Source organism: Lygodium microphyllum, chromosome 11 (assembly GCF_053477565.2).
Source record: "Lygodium microphyllum isolate KBCC chromosome 11, Lygodium_microphyllum_v1.1.10, whole genome shotgun sequence".
NCBI lineage: Eukaryota > Viridiplantae > Streptophyta > Polypodiopsida > Schizaeales > Lygodiaceae > Lygodium > Lygodium microphyllum.
This window is the reverse complement of record NC_141145.1, coordinates 60,226,575-60,239,092: the sequence shown is the minus strand read 5'-3', so window position 1 is coordinate 60,239,092 and position 12,518 is coordinate 60,226,575. Positions and strand designations below refer to the sequence as shown.

The 12,518-nt window shown below is 43.0% G+C and overlaps 1 protein-coding gene across 2 annotated transcripts in view; it reads left to right on the top strand.

Moving 5' to 3' along the window:
- The window catches only part of NQR (ARP protein (REF)), a 148,968-nt gene extending 136,949 nt beyond the window's left edge, over positions 1-12,019 (top strand). For both annotated transcript variants that reach the window (XM_087687638.1, XM_087687637.1), the window contains 2 exons: positions 10,908-10,994; positions 11,470-12,019. In XM_087687638.1, coding sequence (XP_087543764.1) covers positions 10,908-10,994; positions 11,470-11,523 — 141 coding nt within the window. In that variant the 3' untranslated portion in view covers positions 11,524-12,019. The remainder of the gene's footprint in view (positions 1-10,907; positions 10,995-11,469) is intronic.
- Positions 12,020-12,518: the final 499 nt, after the last annotated feature.

Here is a 12,518-nt window from a genome sequence, read left to right as displayed (position 1 = left end):
TGGAGATGATGTGGCAGGCTGGCGGCAGCTTGATCAGCAAAATGCAGGACAAGTGATGATGTGGCAATCAGGTTTGCAGCCAGCAGATCAAAACGCAGATATCTGGGCAGTCCAGGAGTGCAAGGCAGCAGCCAGCAGGTACAAACACAGCAATCACTGCCACATGGCAGCTGGGAATAGCAAGCAGAGGGTGCTGCAGCAGTTGCCTAGGATGGATGGCAGTAGACAATGGCTAAAACGGTCTGAATTTGTGTGGGAAGGCTGAGAAATAGGCACCTGTGGATGGACAGTAGTCTTAGACAGCTCCGGCTGAGATATCCTCCATGAATGGGGTGTAGACAGCAAAGCTTCAGCACTTGTAATCTACAAAAATGAGATTGATTGATGTGAGGGCAGCTTGTCTATTTATAGATAGTTTGGGGCCTCCCAAATTAGGGTTTACATGTAGGACATTGAAACTCTCTAGGACCGCGTTTCTTTTCAATAAAAGGTCTAAATTCATTAATTAACTTGAGTTTTGGAGCTATTTAATGAAGGCTAATGTGCTTTTAGCTCAATAAAGAGTGTAAGAGATTTGAGACAAATAGGCTGCTCAACATTGATCACATGCCACCATGAACGCTGCTTCACATTGATCACAGGAGATTTGAGATGAACAGGCTGCTTACCATATTGATAACACGCTACATGAAGCTTGAAATCTAGTATTTTCATGTAGGATGCTGCGTTCTTCAAGGAAGAGCCCAGCTATGGAAATCCAGGGCTGTTGTCTAGCAAATAAAGCTTGAAACAATGACCACCAAAGGGCAATCATGTGTGTGTCCACATCTAGAACAGCTCCTCCACCCATTTGTTTTGCTATACAAACATGATTCTAGGAGATCCAAGAGATGCCCATTTTTTTGGTTCTTGCTTCTTCTAGAGCATGAACAGAATAGACTAAGTGATCTTTTGAGTACTAGAATTCAACCAAGGAAGTAATGGCAAGTAATGTAAAATCATTAGCACCAAGATGGTTTGAGCCACTTTCAAGCATACATGGAAAGGCCATGCTTGCAATTTCCAGTACATAAACTTCGTGGTCAAATGCCTAGATATTGTGCACTTAGTTACCACCTCTCCATGCCAACCCAAGATGTGAAGATCTAATTTTGTACAGCTAACAAGAGTAGACTTGGAGGTATTAATGTGGAGCCCTGAAGGAATGCAAACAACCCCAACCCCACCCCCCCAACCCTTTCCCCTTTCATTTTGGTCGAGTTCCATCCGCCTTAGTCAGCTACTCCCCCCTCTCTTGAGCTCCATACCAAACTTTGTTATTAGCATCACTTTCATCTCCAGCTGGTTGCTTGTGCCCAATCTTATTCCACTACAATGCCTAACTTTCCAACAAGACCCAATACAAGCAGTGCCACGTCAGCTTGTATGCTGCCCTTGCCATTGGCTCATCTAAAAATCAGTTTGGATTGTACTAGGTGCCTTGACTTGTTGAGATGCCACATCACCTAGGGTGTTGCTTCCATAGTTGCATTCATACTACGTACAAGCTAGTTCGTGCCGTAAGGTTCATACAGCAAGGTACTGTATGTATCCGTACCAATTGGTACCAAAAAAAGGGATATTTTTGGCCTATGAAAACTACACCACACAATATCTTCCAACTCCTAAGCCTTATGTTTATTAACATAATTTCAAGTCTCTCTCACTCACACTCTCTCCCAACTTCAAAGATGAATATGCAATTCCAAGAGCATCCTTGGCCGCCCCACGCACCCGTCCCTCTCTCTCTCTCTCTCTCTCTCTCTCTCTCAAGATGGACTAGCGTGACTAGCATGAGCAACCGTGGCGTGAGCAGTCATGGCATGAGGGACATGGTGTGAGCAGTCGTGGCGTGAGGGACATGGTGTGAGCAGTCGTGGCGTGAGGGACCTGGCGTAAGGTGATGTACCTGACGTGATGGAATGCAGTCATGAGCAGGTCTCTCTCACTCGGCCGTGAGAAGTTGTGATTAGAGAATACAGTCGTTCTCTCTCGCATGTTGGTTTGAATGAATGCAATCGTGAGCACGGTCTCTCTCGCATGCTGGTTTGAATGAATGTAGTCGTGAGCAGGGAATGCAATCATCATGAGCACTCTCTCGCACACTGGTTTGAATGAATGCGGTCGTGGGCAGGGAATGCAGTCGTGAGCAGTCGTGACCAGAGAATGCAGTCGTGAGCAGGGAATGCAATTATGGCCAATGTGGACTAGGCAATGATACATTGACTCTGATTTTGATCATGCCTTGGAGTATGCAGTAATGCACTGACTGGGGCTGCAATTTGTATTTTTGCAATGACTAAAAACAGTGTGAAGGCATTTGGGCTTGTACAAGATTACTGGGCTTGCAAAAATTTAGTGAGGGGTTAGGAAAACCCCGGAAATTTGTAGGAATCATAGAAACTGCTATGATTTGACAATACAAAGTACGAGCTGAGTGGCTTTGCACACAGTGTGTGAGAGATGGATAATGCGGACAAATGTAAGCATCAAACCGTGGAAAATGAATATTTGGGAGACGAATCTGATCAAGAACTAACACAACCATCCATGGAAGCAATGTTCAATACCCCTTCTAAGAACGCACGGTACAAGACGTATGGCCGTAGGGTCCACCATCTCCCCAGCATTTGATAGCAGGCATGGAAAGACTTCACGCACCATGAATGAAAAGAAATATGAAGAAATTCATCTCATGATTCGCTCTGAACTACGAATTATGAGACAAGAATTGGAGAAACAAATACGAGAGCAAGTCAAAGCCAAAATGATAGTAAATCAGAGGGTAGAAATGCAAGACATGTAGATAAAGATTAAGAATGACTTACAGGCACAAATGCTGTGTGAAATGCACACGCTGAAAACTGAAATGCTGAAAGTTGTAGATGCTCACAAACTTGAAATCTTAGAATTGGGGGAAGAATTGAATACATTTAAGAAAAAAGAAATGAACGCGCATGAAGAATTACAAAAAGAGAAAGAGGCTTTGAAGGCATGTGAAAGGGAGGTTCACTTATGGGCAGAAGGGGCAAAGACAACACAGAAGTAGATAGAAGAAGCCAACCCATGGATTGCGGTAGTAAAAAAGAACAAGGGAACATCATGAACAAGACTGAAGTAATGAATGATACCTTGGAAGAAGAGGCTAGGAGACGGGGGCTAGGGTTTTACATGTACGGGTAGCAGGATGGGAGGAGAAGAGCAGCCCACAGGAAGATGCTCAGATACTTGCTGACAAAATTGGGGCTTCAGACGTACCTATTGTCAGTGCTTGGAGAGTGGGAAAAGAAGACTCTAAATCCAAGTCTCTAATTCTTCGCTTTGGGGACATAGAGAGAAAAAAAGGCCTTCCTCTCTAAGAGGAGAGCCCTCAAGGGTGAGAAGATTTGTTTGGATGAGGACCTTACCCAACACAAATAGCGCATCGCAGAGAATGCATGCCCAAGGTATAGGAGGCTTGCAAAGGGGGAAAGTGGGCTGTTTATAGGGATGGACGAGTTATCATCACTGACAAAAGGAATGACAAAAGGACTTCATGACGGTACGAGGCCTATGAGACACTTCGGATGTCAATATGGAATTGTAATGGAGCCCTACGCTTGGATGCTAGTTACTTTGAAGATAGCTTCCAAAACACCAATGTAAAGGTAGCCGACTACTGACGTGCGAGGATACAGGTGGGAAAGTGCATTTCGTCAAGTAGCTAGAAAACCAGGAAGCACTAGGGGTTCTGGAGGTGTCGCCATACTATACCCGGAAGACCTCAAAGGGATAGTGCAAGTAATGAAAAGAGATGATGATGCACGATATTTATGGATTAGGATACATGCAGGAAGACCATGGGATATATTCATCGCAATATGCTACTTTTCTCCTGCAAATTTTACCTATGCCACAAGACATGGATCTCCCTTTGATGTACTTTATGAGGATATCATGAGATATGCTAGCATTGGGGACATATTATTAACAGGAGATTTCAATGCACGCACTGAAGATAGATAGACAAAATGACTTTTATATGCATGATAATGCCATGTTCAAAGAGATCGACATAGATGAAATGGCGTACGTAAGAGAGCCCAGGATAAAGAAGTGAGTACCTATGGGACACACCTATTGACTTTGGGAAGTGCACATAGACTAGCCATCTTTAATGGTCTGCCACAATGGCCAGGATCTGACAATTTGACACGCTGGAATCACAAAGGAGGGGCAAGTACTATGGACTACTTGATAGGCTTACCAGCATTGATACTAGTCATCCAAAACTTTAAGATATCTAAGAGACCAATTGGTAGAGCAGCAGATCATGCTATTTTGACACTCATGCTCTTTAGTGTACATATGAAACATGAAACACCATGTCTCCCTAAACATCGCAAATACTACTTTACAGAAGACACCTCACATATCTATAGTGGTTCTGTGCAGACTAGTTTACATACATTGGACTTGAGTTGATCGTTGGAAGAATGTACAAGGGATTTAGCAGAGGCCATACATGGATCAGCTATGTATGCAATCCCACACACCCTACCTCGATATAGACCCACACGATCTACTGCTCCCTAAAATAGCTGGTATGATGATGAGTGTAGAGTCACCCGAGCTCGCTTACAGGCACTCCGACACATCGCCAAGCAAAGGCGTTCTTCAAACGCCTTGTGTGGAAGAAGAAAAAAGACTACTTAGCGAAAGCAGAAGCAGAGATATATCAGCTATTTTTGGGGCGGGACAACAAGAGTGCATGGAAGATGTTTCATGAAAGACAGCCCCCTGTAGAGATTACAACACGAGATGCTTGGCTTGACTTGGGAGACAGTTGTATGACCTGCTAGGACAACCACCTATGCAGCCCCCACAAGCTTGTAGGCCAACGCAGTGGTCTTTCTTCACATGGAAAATGGTTAGGGATGCAATTTATAGATTACAAAATGGAAGGGCACAGGATGAAGATGGACTAGTAGCATAACATTTCTCACATGCTTGTGACATATTAGCACCCATATTAGCACACATGTTCAATAGAGCAGTATGTGAAGGTTTCCCTATGAGTTGGTCAGACAATACTATAATTCCGATATTTAAAAGTGGTGATCCCCTGATTCCTAGCAACTACAAGGCTATCATGATCGGTCATTCTTTGGCCAAGATATATGGATCTATATTGGAGCATGAATTGAGTGAGTGGGCTGAAATGCAAGGCAAGAGAGCACAAGGACAGGCAGGTTTCAGATGAGGATATACCACGCTGGACCATATTCTCACACTTAGAGCCATTATTGAGGAGGGTTGAGCCCGAGACAAGAGGATCTATTGTTGCTTTGTAGACTTTCGCAAAGTTTTTGATAGAGTGCCTCGTACATGCACCATGCAGAGATTGTAGGATATTGGAGTACCAGAGGGCATAGGATGGGGTGTCTATGCATTATATAAGGCAGTGACAGGTCACGCACGAGCGCTTGGGGGGCTATTAGAGAGGATTGACAGTACCATAGGAGTGAAACAAGGATGTCCACTTTCACCCACATTGTTTGGTCTATACATAAATGAAGTATCTGATTACATAGACCGAGGAGGAGGAGCTGGAGCCAACCTAGCAGGGGTGCTGATACCGATATTACTGTATGTAGATGAATTGTTCTCATTTCAGATTCATCGGAGGGTTTGCAGAGCCATCTAGATGCTTTGCACATCTTCTATAAAGATAAAGACCTCACAGTGAACCTTGGGAAGACCAAAACCATGGTTTTCAATACTTCAGCAACATGGGTGACTAGATCTATGTACCGGTTCACATTTGGGAGAGACATATTGGAGCATGTGAGGGAATATGTCTATTTGGGAGTCACCTTCTCTGGCCCATGTTTTTCGTTAAGAGGGGCATCAGAGGCACGTTTGGCGCATGTATACGCAGAACTAGGAGCACTCGAAAGTCAATGTGCTCACATATAGTTCCAAGAGCCCTGCACCAAACTCTGGTTGTTTGACACCCTAGTCACACCCACATTACTATATGGAGCAGAGGTATGGGGTTGTAGCTTGTACCACATGTATCTTAGCCCACTCATTGATCAGATTGGATTAGAGAGGGATTATTATGATGGTTGGGATAGCATGGAAAGGCCATTGATCATGATGATAGCATGCATGATTAGGAGTAAGCCCTCCACCCCACATCCCATTGTCAGAGCAGAGCTAGGGGAGCTAGGGGCAACACCAATAGTTACGGAGGCACTCTTCAGGGTAGTGACCTTTTAGCACAGACTATGGGAACTTCCACGCCATAGATACTCTAGATTGGCACTAACCTCATCTAGACAACTAGCAGTAGGGGGCGAGAAGAACTGTTGGTTTTCACAGATGGCTATTTGGATGAGCCTACATAGTTTGGATATTGACCGTCTTTCACCTTTGGATTATAGCCTTGATTGCCTTACACTTTCTCTCAGCCAATCAAAGTTGAACCAGGTGATCAGAGCTGATATCTTGAGGATTGAGATGGCAAGGACATGGATCTATCCACCACTCCCTCTAGGATCGAGGATGGAGTTCTACAAGAGTCATTTCTTGTGCCTCTCTAATGATGGTTTCACTATTCGACCAGCATATATGGACACCCATGTCTCCCATAGCGTATGGGTTGCTATCGGACAAATTCACACCTCCTCATATAGGCTTGAGATGGAGACAGACAGATGGACAAATACCCTAGTAGAGGATAGGACTTGCCAGCTTTTTGGTCTAGAGCCTGAGATGGACGAGCACTACATATACAGATGCACAATATACTATGACATACGAGGACGGTACCATTGCCTCTTCCGTGATGGATTTGGACCCCTTCATTGCGTCATGGAGTACGAGGACTAGAGATGCCTAGGTCTCTTCCTCCTAGAGCTTGAGAGGCACCAAACTGCACTATTGCGAGACAGGAGGCCAGCTCACCCAGAGGGACACACACAGAGAGCAGTGACAGACTTCTTCTACAGAGCCGATCCTACTGACACTACCAGCCTAGTAGAGATAGAGCCACCCCGCCAGACACCTTACAAGCCACAGCGTGGAGTAACATTGGATATAGCCATTTCCCTTCGTCGAGCACGATGACCCGTCTACTAGGACCACGTCCGAGGAGGCCACACCACCATCGGATTAGAGCCATTATCACGAGACACCGCAGACTCATCACCAGGTATATCAGTGAAGAAGCTAGGGATTGCATCATAGCTGAGATCATGTGCAGATCTTGAGACCACCGTAGTCTTCTCCACGCTTTTGTACATGGTTATATCAGATTTGGTTCTCCTTTCCTTTCCTTTTCTTTTCTATCGATGGAACAACACTACACATGGTTCAACCCTAGTATAGTCCCATCGTATAGTTATTTTTAGTATTGTTTCATAGGCCACCCACTTATTTGTAATGTTATCTTTACCTTACTGATGAGGTGACATTAGACATGGATGTACTTTGTGGGCTTGTGTAGACATAAATATATCTTTCTTTCTTTCTTTCTTTCTTTCTTTCTCTTTCCCCCCCAGAAAAAAAAAGCCAAGCCCCCCTCTCTCTCTCTCTCACACACACACACACACACACAAGAATGAGGAGCCTCTTTGTCCATCCACCCTACACTTTACTTTGTTGTATGCTATATTACGTATACACTCCCATCTATCTTCTAGTAGCATGTTGCACATGTTGTGCATGAGGTTTTACCTTGTTAGCCTCATGTATTCATCCTATTAACTCAAGTGGTATTGCTATTTTAACTCTAAACATGTGTTCTATTATCTATAATCGAAAATAACAAAGTTTTTGCTTTTGTTTTCGTACTAATATTGTACCATACCTTATAAAATCATAAGGTACCAATTAGTACTGTATTTTATCAAACCGTACCATATTGTAGCTTTCGTACCTGACAACCTTGGTTGCTTCTACAAGCGTGCCCTTCTTGCCACCATTGTCCTCAGTAGCATGGCCATGATGACTGGCTTTGATCATGTTTCAAAGCAACCAGCTCATCGCCATCAAGTTGCCACAGCTCATCATCACCTGTCATCTATTACCATTAGGCGACCTTATGTAGTCCACTTATATGGAACAATACACAACAATCCAAAAGGATAAGGTTTTGATTAAACCTTTAATCATTCAAGTTTAACCCTTTCCTCAAGGGCGATTTGTGTTGTCTTTAAATTGGGCAAGCAAGTTGCCACAACTCATCGTCACCTGTCATCTATTACCGTTAGGCGACCTTATGTAGTCCACTTATATGGAACAATACACAACAATCCAAAAGGATAAGGTTTTGATTAAACCTTTAATCATTCAAGTTTAACCCTTTCCTCAAGGGCAATTTGTGTTGTCTTTAAATTGGGCAATCTCAAGCCTATTCTAAACACGTTGAACTTGCCAACCACGCATTGAAGTTTCTTGGGCATTTGGCCATGGCCATTGAGCCTAAGATGACACACCATGCATCCATAGATGGCATCAACGCTGCAAGTGTGTGATATCCTCGGCATCGAGGGGGTTTTTAACCTTGTTAGACATTTGAAAATCATACAATTATTATCTTTATCTATATCTAGAAAACACATAATAAAAATGTGATTGGAACTAGACATTAGCCATGCACATTCCACACCCATGTGTTAAGACCTTTCCATCGCATATCGCATTTTCTATGTCTATGAGTAAAATACATTTGCTATATTGGCATACAATGTGGGGTACTCAGCCGAGATTTTAATTTGAAACTATCTGTACTTCTTTTCAATGTTTTCTTCTTTTAGATTCTAAAGGAATCACATCTTTCGCCATGCCCTCTATGTGTGTGTGTGTGTGTGTGTGTGTGTGTGTGTGTTGGGGTGTGTGTGTGCAGGATGGTGGTTTTGTGAGTTGCCATGCCCTTCGAGTTGATAGAACATGCCATGTTCTACCTCTGAACCATGCCCAACTATGGCTCTTTCAGCTTGTTGGTAGAACATGCCATGTTCTAGCTCTAGTTACAAATAACTTCTTTTTCCCTACTTTATATACTTGTAACGGGACTTGATGCTTCCTCTTGAGGTAAGACCTTCCTATTTTCTCTTTTGTTTTGTGACACGGGTTTAGTCACCCATGACCCAAAGGGGGCATTATTAGTTGTTTATCACATCTGTGTGTGGACACACTTTATGATGTGTGTGTGTGTGTGTATAGGTGTGAACACCTTCTACACTACCAAGCATTTAATGAGGATCAATCTATCTATTCAACACTTTGCTTTGTGTGCTTTTGAGGGCCTCCCCCCTTCTCTCTGTCACACACGCACACATATGTTACATCTGCCATAGTTGGCTGCTCCTCACACTCTTGGACTCCATAACCAACACATATATACCAAGCAAGGTTACATCAGACATGTCAGATCCATGAGCCCAGACAGGCTACCATGCCCAGCCCTAGAGGCATCACAGAGTACTGCCGCATACAGTGGCCGCCAGTCATGGATGAACTTTGGATTCTGTAGAGAGGAGAGAAACATAGTTTTGAGATAGGATGTGATCAAAGGTATACTCAAGATACTTGGTTGGGCTCCCTCTCCCTGGGGTGCAACAATACAGAGATCATTTACTTAGGCTCACAAATGATGGGTTTATCAACTGACCTTATTATATCGATATGCATATTTCCCATGCAATGAGGACCACTATTTCCCAAATCAAGGTATCATTACACGCTCTCAAGAATGAGGTAGGTAAGAGCAGCATGGATGGCTAGGGAAGATAGGATACGTAAGCTTGTCATGGAGAGAGAGGAGTCAAAGGGGCATTACAATTGTGGATGACAGATGTTGAGTGTCCTATGAGATTAAGGGGAGTTACCATTGCTTGTACATGAAAAGGAGAAAAAGAAACTTGGTTCACACATGCCCAAGTGGCACACCAAGAGCATATGCCACAACTTCTAAAAGCACAGTAGGGGAAGTGGGCTCTAAGATGGTAGACTGATCATTCAGGAGCATTGATCTAAATCAGGGTTCAGAAAAAGATGGGTTTGCTTCAACCTAGAACTTGTTTACCTTCAGAAAAATCCTTCTTAAATTTTTCGAAGAAAGAAACAAATCATGTTCAGATGTCTTAAAATATAGTTATAGTTTTTAAATTTATGTATAAAATACCGTCCGAACAGTTTGTTCTCAAATGAAAAGGATTTACTTCCTCTTCATCAAATCTTTTCCCCAAACAGTGATCTAAATGAAGATGGACAACCTATGGGACCTAGAAGATGTATGGAACTGCAGTCTGCAACAGAGCCTTGATGATGGGATGCATGATATTTTGAGGATATGCTTAAAGGTAGGGACATTGGCATGCACACAGAAACACACCAATGTGTTGGAAGAAGACCTCCATAGGTGAAAGATATAGGTGGGGAACCACTGGATCATACCAAGGACGCATGGACCTCAAAAATCTATGTTGCATATGCTACTTCTCAAAAGCATGCATGGTTGTGGGGCAGAAAACATGCATGAGCTCATCACCAAGTTCTGATGCAAAAAGAGAGAGGGGGAGGAGACTTCTAATTTAATTCATAGGTGAAGAAAGAGGCGTAGTCATGCTCTGCTACAAAATTTAATACAGGTATCATATTGAAGAGAATGCTTGTAACTGGTTCGAGGGGGATGGTCCAACAGTTTAGGGCTCTGTCTGTCCTTGTTGCAAATCAGGGTTTAAACCCTGCCACCTAAATCTTTCCACAGAAATCTCTGTGAGGGCTCACCTGTTGGGCCGTTGTAGCAAGCTATCATTAAATGTGTTTTTCGAACTCATTGTGAAAACTGAGTTTGCACGTCTTGTTGCATATTTTAGGTGGCAGTAGATCCCACTCCATTTTATGGTGTTGAAGCAGTTGCGGATGCTGTAGAATACTTGTATTCAGGCCGGAGCATAGGAAAGGTAAGTGGCGATGTTACAAATGCTGCAAAGAACCTGTTAATTCACAAATGATCTCATTATTTTACCTTGTGGAATTCTAAAGTTATCAGAAGGCTAATCAGACAAGCTACAGTAATCAGAAGATTAACTGTACAAGCTGCATCACAAGAAGTTTTAGAAAAACTCCCACTATAATTCCCTCATTGTGGATTATGACAACATCATGAGCGTCTGGGAGGGACCATATACCTAGCTAGGTGGGGTGGGGGTAGTGGGCTGCTGGCCTGGGTGCCCCCAAACTGCACCTAGCTAGGTATGTGTTGCCTCCAGAGCAGAAGCTCATAATATTGAACACTATAGGGAAAAACAAGGGAAAAGAGCCCTTGCCACATGGAAAATGTCAAAATGTTTGTGTATAAAATCTGATGTAAAGCTCTTGGCCTATTAGTATGTTCTTTTCTTTGAGGCACTTTTATCTTGTGGGGTGTTATACCAGGTGGTGGTGCAGATTCAATCTCAGAACTCATCCTCAAGACAGTCGCGGTTATGAGTATCCAAAACCTTCCCAGTCTTAGCAACTGGAGATACGCTTGCAAACATACAGAAACGTGCAAATTGTGTGTGTTTCTTTACAGGATGAGAAAAAGGAAAGGAGAAAAGCTTTTCTTTTACCTTTCTTTTTCAGTTTTCTTGGTGGTGCTATGGAATTGTGGCATCTGTAAAAAGAGGTTTCTCCATCCTTTGTGCCAAGCCAGCTTCATCTCAATAAATCTCATTGCAAATACTTTTCCAGTTGTAAATGCTGAGACACGTTCTTTTGGATTACATGACCATTGCTAATAAAACGACGACAAAAATAAGAATCTCTGAATTTTTTATATGAGAACTGATGCTTGCCTGTATTCTTGTAGTTTAGGTTTTCCAGTGGTGAGGAATCACACACACACGTGCGCGCGCGCCCGAGTGTGCGCGCACACATTCAAAACCTCAAACGTGGGGTTTGCCTTAAAGATATCATGGAATAGTTCTTGCAACATAAAATCTCTTCATCTTCTGAAGGCTGCTCTTCTTGTTCTTCTTTACATGTTTGGCCTAGTATGCATTTCTGAAGGATCGAAAGCTAATGAAGATGCGTTGATGTGGTAACCTTTCCATGCATGTGTAGGAAAAGGCATTGTCATCATTGAATCACACTTGGAAAGAAGTATTGTAGAAAATCCTTTGAAGCAATTACAGTCTAACAACAATGATGTTTGCAATGACCTAAATAACAACTCACAAATTAAGCACCATTGTGAGGACCCTAATATAGAGGGCATCTACAAAGTAGTGCTCATGGTTGATCATACAAAGAGCACCTATAAATAGCCAGCATTCTGTTCTTGTGGCACCTTGTGGACATCCTTGCTAAGCATCAACTGATGGACCTTTGTGACAACTGATATTTCCAAGAGTGAATCAGTTGTATCCACACATCTAGTACTAACAATGGTCACCGATTTGATCTCTATGTACTCAATTGAAAATTTTGTGGATGCTCATTTG